At 33.5% G+C, this 24,529-nt stretch overlaps 1 protein-coding gene across 1 annotated transcript in view; it reads right to left on the bottom strand.

Moving 5' to 3' along the window:
• LOC129218284 (uncharacterized) overlaps positions 1-24,529 on the bottom strand; it is a 44,909-nt gene that overhangs the window by 5,642 nt on the left and 14,738 nt on the right. The window contains exons 5-6 of the mRNA XM_054852518.1: positions 17,685-17,712; positions 10,063-10,206 (exon numbers count right to left, since the gene is read on the bottom strand). Coding sequence (XP_054708493.1) covers positions 10,063-10,206; positions 17,685-17,712 — 172 coding nt within the window. The remainder of the gene's footprint in view (positions 1-10,062; positions 10,207-17,684; positions 17,713-24,529) is intronic.

Below are 24,529 nucleotides of genomic sequence, written 5' to 3'. Positions count from 1 at the left end.
TAAAGTATTGCACAAAAAAACATGTGTGTTTGTTGCAGATTTTGTGACTATCAACTCAGCTAGAGCATGTGCTTCTGAATTTGGTCTCCCCACTGCCTTATATGTGTGTGTATATATATATATTTTTTAAATATATACACACACATTATATATATATATACAGTCACAGGCGGATTTAGGCTGTGAGTTCTGGGGGTGCAACAATATTCGCAACTCCAATAAACTATAGGGGGAGCTGCAGCCAATGTCTAATGGCGGACGAAAAAGGTAAAACAAACCAATGCTGTAACTTACTTTGAAGCTTAGTGATTGACAGTAATATTTCGTCGTGTTGCCCGGGGCGATATACTTTTCGGGGCGGCGATTCAGCACTTTTGGTGTAAAAAAAATCAAATAAGGGAATCATACTTAAAATCTAATACTGGAGGCAAAGAAAAAAAAAAAACCCTTTGAAATATAAGGTTTTGTTATGACTAAACGGTCATTTCAGTGTTCAAAGTTGAAATATTTCTGTAGTGAGTCCTTGAACCTTCCTCATTCATTTAACATCCTTAAATTGTAATTCAACACTTAAATTGCATTTTTAAAACTTAAATTTTGGAAAACATTCAAATATGTAATATCAAATATATTTCTGAAATATAACATCTGTTTCTGTATATGAATATCAAATATATTTCTGTAAAAGTTGTTTCGTTGCCAGTGCTGAATTAATGCAGGGAAAACAAATTATTGGAACTTTGTTACGAAATAAAAGCTGACTCTCAATCGTCCTCAAAGGCTTAAACTGACTTCAGGTTTGATAAAGATTCAATAGAGAACTCAATTTCCCCAAAAGTTACTTTTAACTGCAATTTTTGATGTAAATTCAGAATATTTCTCTGAGATAGGCGCCTGACCCGCCCCCTTTATTTTTGTAGGAAGAATACGGATTAAATTAGTTTCCCTTTGCTACTTTAAAGGAAGTTTTCTATTTTGAGCGATAATTTTCAATGCTTTAATGTATCAGATATGTCTCAATGAAAAGGTGGCAAGTAGAGGAAGACAGGCGACAGAAACTAGCTACGCCATTGCAATACAGGGGATGGGGAGGGGGGGGATACAGCACTGCAAATGGCGACTAAAGCTGCTATTTTGACCGCGAAGGCGACTATTTTGATGACAAAGGCGAGTGTTTTGCAATCAGTTGTAAAATACAGGGACTATTTTAGTAAGAGTAACTAAATTCGTAAAAAAGCAAGTTTTTTTTTTATTTTCTCCTAGGAGAAAAATTTTGTAAAAAAATTAAAAAAAAAATTGCTTTTAAGTTTACCTTCTAGTTACCACGGAAAAAAGAAAAGTTTACCACGTTTAATTTTTTAAAACAATCGTTTTAAAAAGTGGGAAAATGAAATGTAATAAAACATTTACGACCAGAAAAAATGTGAAACATATTTTTGTATAAAAAAAGTTTCGTAAAGTTTCGTCGCGATCATAAAAGATCGCAATTTTCGTAACGGTATTGTGATATTGTGATGAAAGATTATTTTAGCTGTGATATCCTGGTGAAGGACGTAGGTCTTCCAACTCTATGGCTGAACAAAAAACACACCAAAATCACAGACAAAACTACCTTTTACTTAGTCCACATCACACTTTATACATTTTTTTTACACTACAAAATATGGATTTTTTCTGTGAGCTCGCGAGTAGCACAGCTTGCTACCCTACCGTCACTCACAGTTCTCCTCTCTGCTCAAAACAAACAAGAAAACTCTTCCTTCCACCAAAGACAAAGATCTCATGAATCTCTGTCTTGGCGCCCCAATGACTTGAGACGAACCTCAGAGCATCATTAATTTAAAAACCACTGACAGTTAATCTGCCATAAACTAAATCAGTTTCTGTTTTCCATACAGAAGAGTCAAGGTCAAGAGGGGGAAATAGGATACATTACAGCTTCGTTTTTGTGAGTTCGATTTTTTAAAGGATTAGTTTTTGCAATCGCGATTTCTGTTTCTCAACTACTTTTTTTTTCACTGCTTTTTGGTTCTTTATTTCTTTTATTCGTACTATACATTCATTTTTTTTAAACGAGAGCTAATTTTCTTTCGATCGGAAATATGAATGTGACGCTTCAAGCGCTTTTTTTACAGTCAGTATTTTACTGTTGTCTTTAATTAACAGTCAGACAGTGAGAAAAATATACTAGAATGTGTCAGTGCTGGTTTCTCTCTAGTGTTTATTCCGGCTTGGGCTAAAATTTGGAAAATATTTTTTAAAGTTTTCCTTTTAAAATGTTGTTCAGAGAAAATTTACCCCACGTAGGTCTGTCCTACTTCATGGCATTAAAATGATATAAATGATTTTTTTTTTAATAGGAGACTATTTTAGAAATTATTTTCTGTATCTGGTAACTATTTTGGAGTCTATTATTCATATTAAAGGCAACAAAAGCAACTAATTTTAGTAGCGGAACTCAGTGATAGTACACCCCGCCCCCTCCAGAAAATTTTGAAATTTTACAGTGGAAAAGTTAGTTTGTAGTTGATTCCAGAGTGATTTTATTGTACTGTTTACTGGAATGGTGTGTAAGGACTTTATATCATTTTGGAGGAAGTATATCACAATAACCATATATTTTGACTTTATTAGCCATGGTTGTTTCAAAGAAAAAGAAAATTGTAATGTTATACCAATACATACCCAATTACAGAGTATAAAGTTATTATATAATACAGCTTTGAGAAAAATAATTAAAGGAATGTTTTTATTTGATTTATGTAATTATTTATAATTTTTCTTTTTTAAGTGGAAAAATACTTCTTTTGATTTCGTACGGCACCATTTCTCTCGCACTGGCGATGTGTAGTGACCGGGTCACCCAATAAGCTGCCTATTATTGTATTTTTGAGTTTGCTTTCAAGTTAATTAACTTGCCTTTAGCTGTAGAAAAATATAAGTTGTTTTACAAAATTCCTGAGGAGAAATATATATTTTCTCATGATAAAATATATTTCATTTAAATTTTCTTTGAAAATCCAACCAAAATTGTTGAGGGTGCGGCGAACCCCCTGGCACCCCCGTAAATCTGCCTATGTATACCCAGTATAAGAACATTATAACACATACCTTGGGACCAGAGGTTTTGCATTATAAAGATCATTGCACAAATTTAGAGACTAATATTCGGAATGTATCAATAACAGTGGTTGAAAATAGCACGTACAAGTAGCGACGCTACTGTAGTAGCTACATTTTTTAGTAGTTTCTAGTGTAGCGCACTACTTTTGAAAAAAAGCAGAGTAGCGAGTAGTTCAATGCAATAAAAAGTAATTCGTAGAAATTCCGAGAAACTACTTTTAAATAAAGTTTCAAAAAAAAGGGAAGAAACAAGGTTTCAAACGAATCTGACTGGTGCAAGTCTTAAGCGAATAAACGTTGCACCAATCAGATTTGTTAGAAAAATACGAGCTGACCTTAGGCAAATTATTTTGACGCCGCACATTCTTTCTGTTTGATGGCATTAGTTTGTTTGGCATTGAAATGTTCTTATTTCCCCAACATTCGCCTTGAAAAGAGCAATAAGGCATGAAAATAGGTATGAATAAAGAAAGAAAAGAATAAGCGATAATTGCAAATTCAATGCAGCATTTGCATTTTTACAGCTGAAAATTTCTCGTGGATGAACATTTTAAAATGTTTTAGGCCCTGACTGGTTAACAATAAATATTGCAGTGTGAAAGAAATGTATGATAACTAGAGATGTAAAATTTGCGGAAATTTTGAAATGGAGGAAAAAAACCGTTTTTTTTTTCAAAAAGTATTATTAAACATTTTTTGATCTATATGCAAATTATATTGTCATACAACACTTGCATTAATGTTAGACAGTATTTTAGCATAAAACGGGGGGGGGGGGGGAGGGTGGGGGAGGAAATTGCATCAGAATTTAAGCATGAGAAATTTCTAATCACTTTTTGCTTAAAATTTCAATAAAACCCTGAAAAGTTGAAAAAATTCTTTTTTTTTCAATTTTTTCGAAGTGAAAATTTACTCCTTCCGAAAAAAAGTTTTCTTCCATTTTTTCCGAAATTTTACGTTTTTTTCCCCGACTGTTTTCATCTCTAATGATAACAGAAAATTTTCCGTTTCATGCAAACTTTGCCCGTCAAGAACAAAGCTTTTGGTATTAATGTCATTCCCATATACAGTCGAAAATCAACTCACACGAGGGATGTGTTCCTCGAATTGGTTGAAAAAGCTGTGTTGTTGAATAAAAATACTGTTAGGGGGTGCACATATTCAATGGGAGAGAATGACATAAAATGAACGGTAAGGTACGTTTAGTATGTGGCTCTAAAATAAAAGACAGCACTAAAATAGTACTGTACAATCAGGGCCGTAACCAGACTTTTGTTTCGGAGGGGGTTTTACCAAACTTTTTTTGAAACATTCGTATTGTTTGTCAAATTTGGTTTGATGTGTATTCTATTGATTTTTGCTAGAATAGATTATCTAAATGGAGGGAGGAAACAAAATGCCATACTGTTACATAATAAATTTCTCAATAATTACCATAACCACACGAGTTTGTACAATTTTTCAGTAATACTAATTTCATTTCACAAATAAAATTGAAATAATAATAACAACAATGTTATTTTTGTCACCAAAATATTAATAAATAAATAAAATAAATAAATAATGGAAAGCATTTCTTTGGATGAAAAATTTCGGAGGGGGTTTGAACCTTATAAACCACCCCCTGCTCTCGGCCATATGTACAATAGATGCAGTAATTATATTAGACACATTTTTAGTTGCTCAAGCATTTTGAAAATCTTTAAATTTCTATAGTTGTCAGAAACTTTCTATTTTATCCTTTCATTTTCAAACTTTAAATAAAGAGCCCATTCGTGAAAAATCGCGTTTCTTCAACGTCACATTTAGAATGAAAAAGATGTGGAGTGATAATTTGTACGTTAACTAGGCTACGTTTCGACTAGTGCATCAATCGTCTGGTTTGTGCTAATTCTATATTAGCTACCAGTTTGTTTGGCACTCTTGGCTCAAGAGGTTTTCCACCTAGAGCTCAGGCACATCCTATTCCGGGTTGATGAGTGCTAATAAGCACAAAACTGCATTCCTCAGCTGGAATGACTGAGCTGGCGGGGTATTTCATGTATTTCTGCCTTAGCCCAGGCTATAGGGCAGTAACTTACTGAAACTCTAACTTTTTAGTCGAGAGGTATCAAATTTCTGCAAAGAACAACATTTTAAGTACTAGGGTCTGGTGGGGTAAAGTGGTCATAAAATCGTAGGTTTTCAACTTATGTGAATAATAGGTACAATAAATTCTTTAAACACTTAAACTTTGTTTTTATTTTACATTGCATTATTAAAGAACACGGTACATTGAGTTTTAGGAAAATAAATATTGATTTAAGTAGCATTATAACACTTTCTTTTCCCTTTGTATTTATGACCACTTTATCCCATGGGGTGGGGGAAAGTGGTCATAGCATGGGGTAAAGTGGTCATAGTTAAAAATAGATGCAACCATTATAAACAACCCTAATATTTGTATATTTCGCTTATTTTTATAGTTACAAGTATATGCACAATCATATGCAAGTATACACAAGTATATACGTGTCGTGTAAACATTAGTAAGCACGTTCATATATGAGTAGATACCTGTATGCATCAGATACATGCATGCACGTGCCTACTCAAGCATATACGTGTAAATAAGCATGTATACGTGATTAGCTACAGGAGTGTATGCGTGTATACACGAGTATATACGTGTCACGTGTATGTACGGGTATATATGTGTAAACGAACATCATATGAGTGTATGCACTTGTATCTTGAGTATATACGTGCATACATGAGTATATACGTGTACAGTAGACGTATACACGCATATATAAGTGTACATACACAAACCGATATACACGAGCTAATTCGTGGATACATCCAGTGTATATTTGGGGGTACATGTCTACTCACATTGTGAAGCACGCGTATACGTATGTATACGTGCAAACATGATTATATACCTGTATAGACATATATACGTACATTTACGTGTATACATAAGTACATGTATGTATGCACGAGTATACAAGCTTATATACATGTGTGCCTACACAGTGAAAACAAGCTCTTGGGCAAAAATCTAAGGGATGTGAGAGAGGAGGATAAGAAGCAAAGAATTATAAGGAATTTACGTTCGCTGACGCGCTACATGCACACAATGCCAGAAACTGATGAATGCAAAACAAATCACCAATTTGTTACACAAAGATGATTTTGCCCAAGATTTTAGTTTTTAAGGAATATTTAGATATTTAGAGCAGTTGTTAAAAGTTACGGCCTGTAGCTCTAATACAAGCATCGCAACAAAGGCGCATCGGCTGATGAAAGTTTTTCAAAAGTCTCGTTATTGTAACAGAGTGTGCTTTGTGATTGTGACGCACATATCACAGCTGCAGGTCGCAAATTGCATCAATCGCTTTAAAATTTTCTTGAAACCTAAAATGTTGTGTAAAATTGTCTTTGTGTAATAATTTGTCTTGTGTAAATTTTTGACCAGTTTTGCATCCATCAGTTTCTGGCTTTGCGTGCATGCAGCGCGTCAGTATTGTGTTTGTTTCCTTATGTGATTCTTGCTTCTTATCTTCTCCTCTAACACCTTTTAATAATTTGCTTAAAAGTTTAAACTCATCCTGTATACTTGTATATCATGTGCTTGTATGTAAGTGTCTACTCGAGTATGTACGCGTATATGAGTGTCTACCTGAGTATATAAGTGTTTATATATACAAACGAGTATATACGTTATAGCCGAATGTATATCTGTATAGATTAAAAATACTTGCAGATACCCATATATGTATTTATTGGTGCATTTATGTGAATACGTCTACATACGTGCCTACACCAGTATACGCGTATACTTACGCATATACTCATATATTTAACACCATTTACTAAAAAAACAATACATATTAAGTGAAATTAATATTTAATTTATATCTGCCTTATACTTAATGATTAAGTGACATTAGAAGAACAATACCTGTTAAGCCTAATATTATGACCACTTTACCCCATCTTACTAAAATTGTTCTAAAAAATTATCTAAAATAGATTCAGCTAACTGCTAATGAGTAAGTGTTCTTGAGACATGTAGGAAGCTTCCTATGCAGTCAATCTGTTCATAATTCTTTTAAACAAAATTTCCCAAGGAAGTTAAAAGAGGTCTTTAGATTTAAAAACTTTTCATATTGACAGAAAATATTTTTTTTTTTACCAAATAACATTTTGCCAGTTGTAAAATTTTGTACTCAAAATGTAGTTTCTAACTACCCTACTCTATGATAAAATTTTCACATTCATTCGAACATTTATTTCCAAGCTATAGCCATTTATTTGACGACTGACCACTTTACCCCATTGACCACTTTCCCCCACCAGACCCTATTTTTGTATTTAGTTTCCATGTTTCCACATTTGAAAAATTAAAAAATGTAGATCAAAAAAGCATGATATTAAACGAGTTGATGTGTGAATCACATGACTTCCTTTTACTCCAATTTAATGTCATTTCCCCATTATTGGCAATTTTAATGTGATTCAATTGTTCACTCTCTAAATATCACCAACAGTGGCCAAATTGAAACCAAATTGAAAAAAAAAAAATATCGCGAAGTTGGCGACCAAGACTGGCCATATATCGTCAAGTGTCCGACAAATTATAACACAATTTGAGTTTACATCGAAACTAACAATGATTTCCCCTCAAAAAGGGGAAAAAGACTCCCTTAGGAACATTCGAATGCAACTAAAAGGGAAGGTGCACAACTAGACTCCACTAGGAGTCTACGTACCAAATTTCAACGTTCTAGGACATACAAGTTTTGATTTATGCGAGATACATAAGTACATACATACACACATATATCATGAGAAAAATCGTTGTAACTCGGGGGTTGACAAAATGGATATTTCGGGTGCCTGTACGTTCCTAGGCATATATCCATGTGTAATCAGGTCGAAAAAAAAAAAAAAAACTCAACATTCATTCGAGGGTGAGAAAAATGGAAAACGGAAATTAAGGCCGATTTTTGAGTGAAAATTTTTTCGAGAATACAATACTTAATTTTTTGTAAAAGGAAGTTAAAATATTTGTCTACACTTAGAATATAATAGAATGCTCTGAAATCAAAAACTTCAAATCTTGTCAAGGATGAAAAAAAGATTGCGCTTTTCAACACATAAATGCTGTAAACAGAAAAGAAAATAGACATAAAAAGCAACAAATGCGAAAAGCAGACAAAATCCAGTCACAATTTCAAGGGTATCTCGGGACTTGGAGCCACACAAGTCTTTTTCCATGACTTTTGCCTCAAATGTATTTGCAGATAACTTTAGCTATAGGACAGCTTTAGTAATTTTAGCCACTTAAAAAAAAAAAAAAAAGCATGGAGTAAATAGAAATGCAGTGAAAATTGAGGAAAAGAAGGGAAAATATGAGAAAGCTGAAAATTGCGGATCTGCGGAATCTCATGCCTGCATTAAACACATTTCTTTTTGAACATCTAGTTTCATTCACTGATTTGCAGAAATTCATAAACATTTTTCTAACCTTTGTCATGCCAAAATTATGCCTTTAAAAATTTGAGAGGGGGAAAAAAGCATTTTAATTTAGTGAAAAAGTTGTATTAACCAATTTACATTCACAAGTGTATTTTTATACTGCGTTTTAAGTAACAATTTATCAAGATTTGGATGCAAATCCTTTTGTGTAATTATTATCTACAGTTGGACCTGTCTATCTCAAAACTTGTATATTTTAAAAAACTGCATATCTTAATTTTTTTTTAATTTCCCAGCAATTTCAATTAATTTTTCATGCTTTTTTCGAATACTTCATACATATAACCTCTATTTTTCAAAGTTAAAAATTTTCTGCTATGGAAATTTGAAGTACAACCTTGTTTTCTTTTCACAGTTTAAAGAACAAAAAGTAGGAAGGAGATTAGCCCTAAAATAAGAAATAATTGAAGATAATACCCAGCTTTGGTCAGAGAGGGGGAGGGAAGGGACAGAGGGAACGCAATGTGCAAACACTGACTGGGTCACAATACTACGAGGTGTGGGAGAGATGAAATGTGTCACTTCAAATTGACAAACTGGTCACATGGGGCTGTTATTTTTCCTGCAAAGCAAAATGAGCTCACATGACTTCCTTTTATTCCAATTTGATGATAATAGTAAATAGGAGTAAGCAAAGAAAACCTTTTTCTCAGATAATTTTTTCCCAATATTGGCAATTTTAATGTGATCAATGATTAACTCTTTAAATCTGGCCAAATTAAAAAAAAAAAAAAAACCGCCAAATTTGCGCCAAGTTGGCGATAAAACTTGGCAACCAAAACTTTGGCGATATATTGCCAAGCGTTTGCCAAATAAAAACACCACTTGAGTTTGCATTGAAATTAACAATGATTTTCCCCCCAAAAGGTGTAAAATTTTTTGAGTGAAATTTTTTTCTTGAATACAATACTTCCTTTTTTTGCAAAAGGAAGTAAAAAGGTTAAGTGAAAGAGTAGGGGATAGGTAGCAGAAGGAATAATCAAAAGCAGAATTTACAGTGATAGCTAAATTGAAAAGAATTGTAGATGAAACAAAAACTGTCAATCATCAAACTTTGTTAACAGATTTGTTTTGTCAGTGCTAATTTTATATTAGCTACCAGTTTGTTTAGCACTCTTGGCTTCCTTAAGAGGTTTTCCACCTCCAGCTCAGTTACTTCCTATTCCGGGCTGATGAGTGCTAATAAGCACGAAACTGCAGTCCTCGGATGGAATGACTGAGCTGGTGGTGTATTTTATGCAACTCAATAGCTGCTAGATTTAAAGGCAAAAATCAAAACCTCCATACCTTGAAAACTCTTTTTCTATTTTTTTTTTCTGAACCCTCAACATTCAAGATCGATAGTTTCAACTGTATATTATAATATCAAATATTTTGCCAAAAATTAGTAACAAAATTCATATAAAATCTTACTCAGTGATTTAAACTCCTCCTCTAAAGCCATTCCATTATGACACCAGCAGTATTTGCAAATCAAAGAGTTCTTTTTTTCTTCTTTAAAAACATATTTGACAACATCATTAAGCATGGAGTGCCTCCTTTCAGTCGGATAAACTTCTTTAAAAGGGATGAAAGAAATAATTGATTACACTTCATATTAAATTAACATAACTGCAAAGATATTTACAATTCCAAAAAACTTATACTTTTAGAAAATACAATAAAATCTTTCATTTTAATCATGTGATTGTAAAAATATTGCTAAAAATAAATTTCTGCTATACTACACACACATATACATACATTAGAGACCATACATAAATCTATAAAGAACAACTGAAAGGTATAAGAAAATAATAAAAAACTATAAAACCTCAAAACAGTTTTGTTTAGTTCTTTCTCACTTTTGATAAAAACTCTTACAATAGAAAACTACTCAAGAAATTTAGCTGAAATTCAATGGGGGAAGAAAAAGAGATATTAAGAAAATAAGGAATGAAGATATTTATGAAAAAACTTTTAAAATTTAGCTCATTAGATGTATTATTTTTTTTTTAGAAAAGAAGCAGTATTTGTTTTATTGCTTGTTGTTGTAATCTAGCTGCAATCAAGGAGCATTTGACACCATACATTTGATGGTCTAAGACCTTGCTAAAAATTCACTATCTCAAGGACCCAGTAAGTACAAATATCTGAATGTAAAAATGGAGACACAGCAGATTTGGCTGATGAGCCACATAATTTTTATGTTTCGAAGAGACAATCATTACCCCTTTTATAGCATTTTTTTTATAGCGAACAATTATTTTCAGATGCACAATGAATGATTAATAGTTCTCATCAAAAGTTTTTCCTAAGCAAAAGTTAGAGAAGATCTGTTAGTATCACCCATTAGTAAAGCATAATTATAATTTTATTCCTAGATCTCCGGTCAATACCACAGAGAACCAATATATATTTGAAAAAGATGCATGAAAAAGAGGGTGTATAAATGAGACAGAATATATATGTATTCTTATAAATCTAATTAAAACATAAGTTTACTAAACTTTTTCTAGTTCATTATTAATTCATCACTGAATTCAATATATATCTGAACTGAGAATTTATATTGACAAGCTTACATGGTTTTGACACCTTTATTTTGAATTCTCATAGATGAATTTTATTTAATATTCAGTTTTGGTTTTAATTAAAATATTTTAAAATCTTGAGAGAAAAATATGACTGGGTATTTCCAAGAATTAAAAGAAGATAAAACTAAACAGTATAGCATGAAAGTTATTAAAATAACTAATAGGCTATAACAAGACAAATTTTTTACCACATTCTTAAAATTTCCAACTGCAATTATTTTTAAATTGATTTGAATATGCCTCCATATATATTTACGTATTACACCAGCAATTTTCATACATTTTTAAAAATTCTACTGCAGTCATCTACTTAGAGAAAAATATATAGGACAGCATTTTTCTAAATAACATTTATTTCAATTAAGGCTGAATCTATAGACCTCAAGATTCAGAAAATTTTCAAGTGGCCAATGGCCACTAGACTCAAAAAACTTGGTGGGCACCAGTTTTACCAGGTTTCGAAAACAGCACTTTAGTACGAGAATGGGGCGAGGGAGGGGGGATTTCAATTTGTATTTTTTGAAACATATTATGAAAGTGATGCTAAAGGAATGCTAACAAGAAATATAAATTATATTAATCATGGAAATATAAGAGGCATTGGGTGAAGGTTGGGAGCTCCTGAAGCAAATGGTTCATTCCACCAAATTTTAAAGTTTCATAAGAAAAAAAATCATTAAACCAAAAATAAAGTAGTGTACACAGTACCATGGTCCCACAGTGAAAAAAAAAAAAGAATTTCCCATAAAAACAACAACAAATTTCTTTAAAATCTTTCTGTAAATCATTGCAAACGCCATGGCAGTAAAAATCAATATGCACTTTTCAGGTAAATAGTTTAATGAAAAGAATTAATTTTAAGAAAATTAGCACGAAGGGAATAAAAAATATTAGATAAACAAATGATTTGAATTTTTTCAATAATTAAGATTATTGTTTTTTTTTTTTTTTTTTTTGGCATGAAAATATTCAACTACAAACCTCCTTCAGTAATATACAATTTGGCATTTACCGAAAATATATTTCCAAAAAAAAAAAAAAAATTCTTTTTGCTTATTTGAACTAAGAGTATGACCAAACATGGCAACTATGTTCCATACGCAGCGTCGCCATGTTAGGATGACTATGAGGGGAAAAACGATCAAAGGATGCGGCTATTTGGCTTATATTTCAATCTGGTGCAATTGAAGATTAAAAAATTACAACAGTTATTCGAATAAATAGAAACTAGCCCCCGTTGTTTAAACGATTTTCAATGGAACGTATTCTTAATCGATTGCAAGTATTAGCGTCCACATCACAGTAGAAATATATAGTTTATAGAAATACAGTTTTTTTTTAAATGATGTTCTATTTTTAATGATGTATATGATTTTTAATAATATACAGGATTTATGGGACAACATGGAACATTGACTATGGCAAAGGAATGATAAAACGCGGCAGGGGGAGAAGGGGGGGGGGGCTTTGTGCGGTCAAAAACAAGTAGTCTTTTCAAGTTTTAAATTAAATAATTTGTTTTCCTATTTTGACGATTTTCAGAATAAAGGCTCTGTTTGAGTAAGAGATGATGTCTGATGCGTAAGAACTGAAACTTTTCTACTTTTAAAATAAAAAAAAGAAAACTTGGATTTTTAAAAAAAAAATTCTGTCACAATTTAAGTTTTTTTTTTTTAAACATTTTGTTCAAAATTGTTTTCATTTATTTACTATTCGTTAAAAACAAAGTACTTTCAACTTATTTTAACCTTTCTTTGATGCCACATGTCATACATATTAGCGTTTTGCTGTAATCAGCAGCAATCTTTCTCCGCTTTTGGTTTACGATTCTTTTTATTTTCTTATTAGCATGTAACACAAAACATATTGAGCAAAGTACTGTCCGTTCTCGAAAGCAAAGACTACCACTCAGGAAAGATTCCATTTCAAAAAGGGGCAATTGGTTGAGGATGGGCACTTTCCGCTCGCCCTTGCTATCTCTGTCTTTTTTGACGCTACATTGAAAGAACTGCTGAATACTGCTTTTTTTTTTGCACCTTTTACTTCCGGGTTTCCCTCCCTATTTTGATAAAATCAGAGCGGACCTGACGCATGCACAAATCGACGTTAGGTCTCTGCTAAAGAAAACAAACAGTACAAAGTTATTTTTCAGTATAAATATGACTAACTTTGTTGCATTGATGGGCATACCATATAATGCATTCTAACAAAAGTCAACATCGGTCGATCATAGGCCAATGCCAATAATCAGTTTTTTTTCCTTTTGCATATAAAGGATGCTTGCATTAAAATTAAAAATTTTCTTTTTTGCACATTTACTTTCAATAGACTTTCAATAGACATTGAGATAAACATCTAATTATGTTTTTGTAAATTTTTGTCTACTTCCATCTCGCAAACGACCAAATATGGCGACTAAGTAAAAAATTTAAGATAATGAGTAGATTTTTGAATTTGTAGCATAAAAAAGTTATAAATGATAATTTATCCTTAAAAGACTACAATTACAAGACAAAATAATCAGTTTTTAGCACATAAGCATCTAGATCAATTAGAATAAAAAAATGTTCTGGAGATAAAATTTCGCATTTTTCCAGAAAATAATTACGAATTACCCGGAAAAAAGGGCACATTTTGCATTGTTATCAATAGTTTGCATTGCAATAAATATCCAATGCCATTTCTGGAAACTTAGGCACTTAAAAAGTCTTGTGTACTGCCATCTTGGGAATGACCAAATATGGCTGCTATGACAAATATTAAGAAATAATTTTTTGAATTTGTAGCATGAAAACAATTTAAAAATAATAAATCTTCATGAAACTACAATTCAGTTGAAAAGTTTTTAGCACATTTACATCCAAGGCAATGAGGATAAGATTAAGTTTTAAGAACAAAATTTTTTATTTCAAGAAAATTACATATTTAAAATAAAATTAAAAAAAAAAGTTGCAGCACATTTTGCGTTGTTTTCATTAGTTTGCAGTTAAAAAATCTGCTTTGTTTTTGGAAACTTAGGCATTTAAGCATCGTGTCTACTTCCATCTTATGAATGACCAAAAATGGCGACTACGTTTCATTCATAGCTGAAAAGATTTTTCGATTAAAAATAGATTTTTCTAATTGACCCTACCATCCGCAGGCTTATGCTTTAGAAGCAGGAAAATGTTCTTCTCCTGTTAAATTTGTGCATAATTCCTGTTCACCCTAGGAATTTTTTTCTTTGGAACTATTGAGGGGCAAAAATGGATTTTTTTTTTGGGGGGGGGGGGGTCACTTTTTTTATTTTATTGCCAGCGTCATTTTGCCTCAAAGCTTTTACTTTTTTTTCCAGGAAACATCGATAAAAACGAAGATTAGAACTCAAGGTACAAAATTCCCTGGGAAAAAATTGGAAAAAAAATTTTTGGGGGCAAAATTTGAAATTTCCCTGACATTTTTAACTATTTCATTTTCCCTGACAATTCCAGGTTTTCTTGGAGCATATGAACCCTGTAATTTAATAACCATATTTTCCTGCCTATAATCTGCAGGTTCTAAAATGGGCCTGAAGAAAAAAAAAGCTTCGTATAATCCGAGGTGGTGTATAATACGATGTAAAAAAATAAAGTTTGAATTTAATATACAGCAAAACCTGTAAAGTTGACCAACCTTGTAAGTGGACCACCTGTCTATGTTGACCGCTTTTGTCAGGAACGAAATTAGCCCTATCTCATATAATGAAGGAAAACCTCTGTAACTTGACCACCTCTCTATCTTGACCACCTGTCTATCTTGACCACTAATGTACGCCAAGTTTGGTCTGGAGTATTGTAAAAAACCCTTTGTAAGTTGACCACTTGGTTTATTTTTTTTTAACTTTCTTCAGCATATTATTTTATTTTATTATTTATTTAATTATAATAATAATATTTTTTTTTTTTTGACAGCTTTCAAAGAACATTTTTAATGCTTTGATGACATACTAGCATTTTACTAACTAAACAGCAGCATAAAGCTTATGCTTCTTTTTATTCTCCAAACTTGTTTTTCATTTGTTGTTCTATTTGAGATAGCTTTTTTTACTCTGTTTAATGAAAATAGGTGTCAGTAGAAGGAATTCTGCTAAAAAGAGCAGGCCCGGATCTATACATTTTGGGCCCCCTGCAACAAAATATATAGGGCCTTTCCCTAGTGGCCAGCAGTGTCTATTTGAAAAGCGAATAAGCCTTAGTGCTAGTTTTTTTTTCTATTTTTTCAACAATTTCTAGGGCCGTTAGCCCCTTTAAGGACGCGGGTCCCTCGCACTGCGGGTACGCAGATCTGGGCCTGCCAATGAGTAATGAGTAAAGTTACATGTTTCTGGTGCAAGGGATTAAGAGATAGGACATTTTAATTTTGCCTTTATGAACTGGGAGAGTCGAGCTTGTTGCTCTTTGTGCTATAAGTTTTACATAAAAAGGCTTCAAAAAGAAAGTTAGTGGAACTTGAGATTAATAAAAAGTATGAAATATTAAACGTAATTAAAAATGGAGAAAGTCAGCGAAAATTAGCTGGCATTTAAGGAATTTCTAAAACTACAGTGTCTAATATAGTTAAAAACAAGGGAAAAATAACAAAAGTATTTGAATAGTATTTTTAATTATTTTTTCACTTTCAATAATGTTAAACAATGAAAGTGGAGCTGAATAGAAAGAGTAAGGGTGAATTCCTCAAAAAATGAATACATGGTGCAAGAAATAACAAAAAGAAAAAAAAAAACATTACCGCCCTTTATAAATTGACCACCTGTCTAAGTAGACCGCCAAAGTACTGCACCGCGAGTGGTCAACTTACACAGGTTTCACTGTACCATTTGAGCAACTAAACTAAAAACGTGAAAAGGTAATTACTTTTAAGGCATAATCAAAATTTATCTGAAATATAAGCTAAAATATAATGATTTCTTCTTGAAATCATGATCATGGGCAGATTTATGGGGGGGGGGGGCAGAGGGGGCAATGCCCCCCAGTTTTGGGAGGACTTTATGTAGTAACAACACATCCTCCAAAAATGTTTTTAAAATCATTATTTTTTTTTCTTTTGTGACTAGTTCAGAAGGGCATGGGTGGATTTATAGGAGGGGGGGGGGTGCAAAGGGGGCAATGCCCCCCAATATTGGGAGGACTTAAAATAGTAACAACACATCTTCAAAAATCTTGAAAGATTTCTGAAGATGTTTCTCTTGTCTCAAAAAAAAATTATTTTCTTTTTTGAATAGTTTAATGAAAATGAAGAGAATAGCGAATGTCCTTTTCTGATGGGAGAAAAGGAGAAAAAAACGAACATTAAATACAAATAGTACAGCTTTCTCTGGGGTGCTGAATATATGCCACTATTTTGGACTGAAAACTGGGGGAGAAACCGCCGAACCCCCTAAAATTGGAGATATTCTATATCCTACTTAAAAGGGAGCCCTGAATCACTCTCTAGATACCAGTCACCTCTCTTAAGGCCAATTCAAAAAGGACAGCATGAAAACACACATTAATGAAAACGACACAAAAAAAAGTAAAGCATGGCCTTATGCATCACAGGAAAACAGACCAAAACATGGGGGGTGGGAAGGGGGGACAGTTTAAAATGTTGCTCAAAAAAAAAAAAAAAAAAAAAAAGAAAGAAAGAAAAAAAAATCCTGGCCCCCCCCAGGAACTCAGTCCTAAATCCGCCTATGATCATGATTATAGTACGCTAATTACTTGAAAAACAAAAAGTCAAGACAAAGGAGCAAACGCTCTGATCTTGTCCAAATGGCTTTCTAATTCACTGTATTCTAGCTTATTTTACATGGCCGCGTAAGAGGAACATTCAAGCAACTTAAAATAACCAACATACAGGCAAGCAGTGAGAAAGGACATGCAAGCTTTGTAAAATAAACAACATTCAGTCGGAGTACGATCTCTATCGGTGAATCCTTATTGTACTGATGCATCTGTGGAGTGGTGTGGAATTCTTTTCTTGGGATCTAAAATAAAAATAACCCACCAAAAAAGTTGGCGACTGTAAAAACTTTTTGGAGTCGCCAATTTTGAAAACTGAGTCGCCACGTGGCGAGTGGTGACCGTAAATCTTGACCTTTATGAATCTAGCAGGCCTGAGGCTCTTTTAGTTTAATTTTTATTCATTACTTGAAAATACTGATTCAGTTTTTCTACGTACAATCAAGATTATTTACTTTTGCTCCTTCTACAGCATTAAGTTCCTATTACTATTGATTAATGTTTTCACAAGTTAAATTTTTTTGAAAAGTTAAAAATATATTGAAAGTATTATGTATTTTGTTTCAAAACTACTAACTTTGAATATACCTTTCAACCACCTCTCCAATTAATAATTAAAAAAATAAATAATTTAGAAAAACTCAATTTCAATCATACGTTTGTTTAAATTTATAGATTTGTCCCAAAGAATTTATAAAAATATGAAACAGAAAAAGCTTACCCACATTGTTGTCCAGGTTTTTTCCACTCTAGATAAAAATAATGAACTATAAGAAGACAGCAATTACTTTTTAATCATAAAAAATGTTAAAGAAATGAATTATTTATGAATCTGAAGTTTAATTGAGGGGAAATGATAGGTTAGGAAATGAGAGAATTTTCAAAATTTCCATTTGCATCAGGATTAATGAAGTTGCTTTAAATCTGAAAGATTTCACAAGTACAGTAGAATTCTCGGTAAACCGAAACTCTCTGTTAATGAATGTTGGTTCCTTCTTCACTTTATTTCATTTTCTACTATCACCCAATTCTCTTAACAAACATGCATTTTAAAATTACTTTTCCTCAACATCCCTTTTTATGCAAACTATTCTTTCCAAACTATGAACAAAAAAGAAATATTTTGAAATTCTATTCTTCTGAATTTCTTTTGGCAAGCTCAATTCCTGATATGAGTGTACTCTTCCACACTTTCAAACTTCCCTGTTCTAAACAAAAATACACCCCATTTCAGGGCGTCTTAGAGTCCTTAAAGCGGTGTTACTGAAAAAAATTAATCAGAAAATTACTCTTTGAAAGAGATTCTGGATCTGGTACAGTTTCAATAATTGAGTTTTGGATACCGTCAACATCAAAGGCAGAACTTATTTGATCGATAATGCTGTGCCGCAATCAACACAAGACAAAATTGGTGAAAACTTTTGCCGAATTTTTTGACTGAGCAGATGAAAATACTACAGATATTGTGAAAGATAGTGTTTCTGTGTTTTTTTTAAAGTCTTTTTAGCACAATGAAGGGTTTTGAAAATTGTGGGGATAGGGAAAGCACAGATTCAAGGGCATAAAAAAAAAGGAAAGTTCTGATGGGGCCCGGGCCCCCTCCAAAATGTGGGGAAAAAATTAAATAAAGGTAGTTATTTTTGGTTTTAGTTGCTCACAAATAATTTCCAAACATTTAGCAACAGAAAAATAAATACAATAGTGATGACAATAATTGGCGAAAACCGGTATTCTCGCTGGTAACCCTTCACTTATTGTAAGCTGTGAGTTGTTGCTAATTGGAAATTTTTTGGCGATTTTTGAGCCGTTTTGTTTACTTAAATGTGTTACGATCATAACTTGTGTTTCTACTGTTATTAATGTAATGTTCAATGCATAACATATTAATTGTGCAAAATGTGAATGGATAGAAGGAATTCACATTATATTAGCCTTCTTTATTAAGGTTACAAGACAGAAGATCATTTATAATAATGAATAAATGGACAGAATTATCGGCATTTAGATCGTAGCGCAATTTGGACATCTCACATGTATGTTTAAGAAAAATGATTTTGCTTCAAAGATACTGCATAAAAATATATGAAAACACTTTTTTTTAAAAAATGTATGGAAATAATTTAAAAAACATCTTTTTAATAGTACATTTGCTCAGTTAATGTTTTGGTATATCCAAAATTGTGCCTTTTAGCAAAGAAAATATTTTTTAAGGATATTTGAAGAGCATTTTTTCCATAATTTATGTCAATTCTTGTCTGTATACAGTATTATAATTTAATTCAAAAATTTTTGAGTTTATTAAAATGAAAGTTATTTGGTGTTGAAGCTTCAAAGTTGAGGTCTGTGTTTGCTCCCACCTTTTGAGAACTGCCGAATTATAACATGTTAGATCAGAGATTTCCGAACTGGGTGCCACAGGAAGAAGTAAGGGATGCTGCAAAATGTCAATGGTAACAATAATATGTATATAAAACTAAACTAGGATGTCGTGAGAAAATTCTAATTTTTTAAAGGGAGCAGCGAATTGTTAAAGTTTGGGAACCCTGAGCTAGAAGTCCCCAGGGAATGGTGTTCAGAAGGGATCAGGAGATCCATACCTTTTACTCAGGAAAAGAACGTGTCTTGGGAAAACGAAGTTATTTTAACAAAAGGAAAAGCAAATATTATTGGGGGGAAAAATCTCAATTCTTTCAAAAATAAATTTTTAAATTAAAATATTTTTAACAGATGTAACTTATTGCTTAAAAAATTTAGTTCCCCTCTCTTTCTTTCATCCCTCTCCCCCCTTTTTTTTTTCTTTCTAGTCAGTCTGAAAAGAAGGGTCTCCCAAAATATTTACCTCCTCAACTCTTATCCCCTGCAAGACATTTCAAATAAGTTACAGTTGTTCGGTTGGAGTAATATTGGAAATTGGTGTCCTAAAAATGCGTTTTTTAAAGATGTTTTTTGGACATCAATTTCAAAACATTTCTGGAGGAGGGTCCCCGAACCAACACCCTTTCACTTTGGTTACCACCGAAAATAGTCTGAAATTGTGACTTTAAGATTTCAGTATATTGAAAAATTTCGGAGGAAAATCCCTAAAACTTCTCCTTACCTCTAAACGTCTCCAAAGATAACCTGAAATTGCGTTTTACCTTTCAGGGGAGAATTTTCGAACTCTTCCTTTCCAAAGATTGCCTAATAATGTTGGGGAAAAAAAACTGAATTGCTTTTGAAAAAACCTCAGGTAATCAGGTAATTAAGTCCAACACCTCCTATTTCTTCTCCCCCCCCCCTCCCCGCCGTTCAATTTTTTCTTCTTCCTTTTTTCATAGTCTAAAAATAAAGCCTTCAAAATGCTACACTTTGCAAGCCCCCTCCACTCACTTAAACCATTAAAGAGCTTCTCAAACCTTGTTTTCAGGGCTTCAATGGCAAAAAATTTCCAGGGGACAATTACCAAACGCCTTGCTTTGTGAAAGCATCAAAAATCGTTTACGATTGCTTTTATGGAGCTTCAATTTTGAAAAATTGCCAAACCACTAATGTTAACAAATATGGTGCACAGTCCCGCTTTTAAAACTTCAATTTCGAACAAATTTCGGATGAGGGTCCGACTGCTCCGGCATGAAATCTGAAAATGAAAAAAACTACAATTTCAAAAATGTAAGGTGGAGAGCATTTAAATCCCCCTACCTAGTATCCCTGAATATCTCCTTAAAACTTCGTTTTTTAGGACTTTAATTTCAAAATAGTTTTTGAGGAGAGCCCCAGAACCACTTTGCCCGTAACATCATCGAAGTTACTCTGAAACTGCGTTTTTAGAACTTCAACTTTGAAAAAATTGGGCGGAGGGGTGATGGATGTCGCTGTATTTTGATAAAAAAATCAATCGGGGACACTTTAAAATATTCCCTTTTATTTCACTACTAACGTCAACTAATATAGCCTATAATGGCGTTTTTAAGATTTCAACTCCTAAAAATTTCCGCAGAAGCCTCCTCGAATTCCCACCCCTATAGCATCCCCAGCATGGGTGCAAGTTTGGTGATGTGTTCAAGACGGAAAATATTTTCAGCTCCCCCCCCCCCGCCCGCATGTGGGCTTAAGGAAAAATTTGTATGTATAAATGTTGCAGATTTTAACAATGCAAGTTTTGGAATCTATTTGATTTAAATTTTAAGCCTTAAATTTGTAATATTTAAGTGTTTTGACATCATAATTAAAAAAAAACTAAAATCCGGCAATAAGAGGGGGGGGAGGGGGGGCTCCCCCAGAAATTTTTTTAAATTGAAGTCCAAAAAACGCTGTGGTAGGCCATTTTGGTAAAGTTCAGGGAAAGGAGGGGTTCAGGGACTCTTACATCAATTATTTCAAACTGATAGTCCCAAAATCACAATATTGGGCAACCTTCAAAAAATATTAAAGAAAGAGGGGGGGGGGGGGTGTCGCTATGGGCTTTCCCGAAATCGAAGATTTAAAAAGGAAATTGTAATTTAAATTTCATAACGTTTATACGCTTTTTGAATGCACTATTGAAGGGATGGATTTCAGGAACCCTCCTTCGGCAATATTTCGAAATTGAAGTTTCAAAAACGCAAATTTTAGATGATGTTTGATAATGTAAGGGGTAAAAGCGTTTGCAGCACCCCATCATTAGTTTTTTGCCGATCCTAAATATTTTTGTTGTAGCAATAAAATCGCTTAGGACATAAGATTTTCACTTTTGCAACATAAATCATTTCTGATTCGAAAGTCTACCAAAGGTAGCGCCAACAAACTAGAAAAGAAGGAAAGGTGGGGGAAGGGTAAGGCCGACTAATGATAATGAACTGTCACCATTCCCCCACAGTCTTCATTTGAAAAAGAATTCTTTTATAAGATAACAGGTGGTGAAATTAGCAATAAAAAATCGCTTCAGTGAAGTAGATATATTTTTTAAATAAGGTACCCTTTCCAACATTCATTAATTAAAAAAGAAATAGGGGAACTGAATCCTAACTCCAAGCAGGGTTCCCGAATCGCATCCCTCTTAAGGCACTCAAATATAGCCGAAAGTGGCGCTTTAAATATTTCAGCATCAAAGAATTTTTGGAAGAGAACTCCCGAACCCCTTCCTCTGAGTTCACCACAAATGTCCTAAATTTCAATTTTTAAGGCTTCACTTTCTAAATTGTTTTGTAGGAATAGCACCCCTCTTACCTATAAGCATTACTTATGACCGCCTAAAAATGTTAATACTTTAATTTTGGAAACTTTTTGAAAAAATCTTCCTACACCCTTCCCCCTTAAGTCATCCAAAGATAGCCCAAAACAAAGCTCTTAAAATTTTAGAAACTAAAATGTTTCGGGCTGGGGGTGCGGAATACCCCCCCCCCCCTCTCATTTTGTTTACTAAATGCAGTGTAAGTTTTTTTTAAAGATTTATTTTTCTATTGAGAGAGCAACTCCCTTCCAAACATCGCCAAAGACAACCCAAAGTTTTAAGACTTCAATTTCGAAAATGTTTCGAGAAAGACCCCTGAATTCCCTAACTCTTAACTCACTCAAAAATAGCCAAAATAGCATTTCAATACTTCGGAGAGAGAGACCCCCCCCCCCCGAACTCTTTCCTCTAAGTTCATTAAATTTTACTAAAATTTGCGGTTTCCCCTTTTCATCACCGAAGATTTAAGAATTTAAATTCTGAAACGTATTGAGAAAAAGCCTTCGAATTCCCTCTTCTTAAGTCTTCCAAAGATTACCTAAAGCTGAGTTCTGAATATTTCAGCTTTGAATATTTTTTAGGAAAGGAGAACCCCGAACCCCAAGACGGTCCAAAGTTGCGCTTTTAAGACTCCAGTTTCAGGAATTTCACCTAAAGAGAGCCCCCTCCCTCCCTCTTGACATTGCCAAAGACAGCCTAAAAGATTTAAGACTTCAATTACAAACAGTTTTCGGGAGAGGGTCGCAAATGCCCTTTAACTTAAGTCATTTAAGTATAGCCTCAAATAGTTTTTAATACATCAGCTACAAAACATTTTCATGTTAGAACACCAAAACCATCTCTCATAAATTCACCAAAGATTGCCTAAATTAGTGTTTTTAAGACTCCAGTCTTCGATTCTTTTTAAAACCCACTTTTATATCATTAGAGACAGCCTAAAACTTTTTGACTTTTAAATTTTTAAGAGTTTGCACTGGAGAAATATCGAACCACTCCTAGCTTCAAAAATATTTTCAATTCAGTTTTTCGATATTTTATACTGTAACCCGTGAGTACCCCCTCCCCCCCTAGATTGTCCAAGATATCAACGTTTTAAGATCTCAGTATCGTGGGTTAATTTGCGGACAGATTACCCTCTTTGCAAGAGCAGCGTCTTTTCGCAAACTCGTGCTGCCGTTATTTTTCTCCTTTCCTTTCTCTCCCTCCCCCCCACCCATATTTCCATTCTAGCGAGTGTTCGAATCAATGACGTTAGAATTTAGTGATTCCTCAAGTCATTGTCAAAAATGCAGGAACGGTTTGCCCATCGGTGTTTCCAACCAGCTTGAAATCTCCCCCCCCCCCCCCCGATCGTTTCCAAAATTCCCGTTTTCATTAAAATCTTCAAAATCCTTGATAGTTTCTGTTTTACCTGGTGTGTGGACGCCCTTTGCTGTGGCCAAAATATTTCATCTTGTCAGCAATCACTCTCAATCGGTGATGCAGATTCAACTCTTAAGACATTTTAAGAGCGTACATAATTTTCATTTATGCGTGTAAAGTTTGCAAAAAAAAAAAAAACACAAATGAAAAAAACGAAAGGATGATCGAAAATAGCATGAGAAAAGGCTAAATTTTCAATTAGAGCCGATTGCTTCGAAAAATCAGGGAGAATAGCGAGCAACTCCTCGGTCTGCAATGCAGCAAGTTGGAAATAAAGCTATACTTAAAAAAAGTCAAACGGCGCGAGCCGAAAAGCCACTCCTCCAAAAGCACGTTGCAAACAAAACAAGCACATGGCGGAAAACCGAGAGAATGTCGATGTAAATTCGTGGTTATGGAACGGTCTAGTAATATTAAAGCATATTTTTCAAACACTCAATTTTTCTTTTTTCATTCAAAATTAAAAGAAAGTCATTGAATTTCTTTCCGTCCCGACCTCCGTCTCGGAAATTTTGTCAAGACGGAAATCCGTCCTGAGACGGAAGGTCTTGCACCCATGATCCCCAGAGACTGTCTAAAACTGCATTTTTAGGACTAGAATTCCAAAAATTTCCGCGGGAGAACCTCGTTAACCCCTCTCCCCTACTCACCAAAAGTTAGAATTTTTTTGAAGAATGCCCTCCTAAAACTATTATTTTTGGTTGCGCTACTGGGTGACAGTATGAAGTCCTTGTCCCAGCACCAACTGGAAAAGAATTAGAAGATTAGGGGATTGCTGCTCTCCACCCCCCCCCCCAAAATGTTGAAGTTAGAAAAAAAAACTGTGCCAGGGGGGGGGGGGCTAATCTTGGTTGTATGGGCCCCCTCCTAAATTAAATCATATGTACGCTACTGCACAGATTGGTTGAACTGTGACGTGGAAGGTACAGGCTTCCAGTTGATCAATAATAAGGAAT

This window comes from Uloborus diversus, chromosome 3 (genome assembly GCF_026930045.1).
Source record: "Uloborus diversus isolate 005 chromosome 3, Udiv.v.3.1, whole genome shotgun sequence".
In the NCBI taxonomy this organism is placed as follows: domain Eukaryota; kingdom Metazoa; phylum Arthropoda; class Arachnida; order Araneae; family Uloboridae; genus Uloborus; species Uloborus diversus.
Note: the sequence above shows the minus strand (reverse complement) of the source record. Positions and strands in the feature narration are given on the sequence as shown.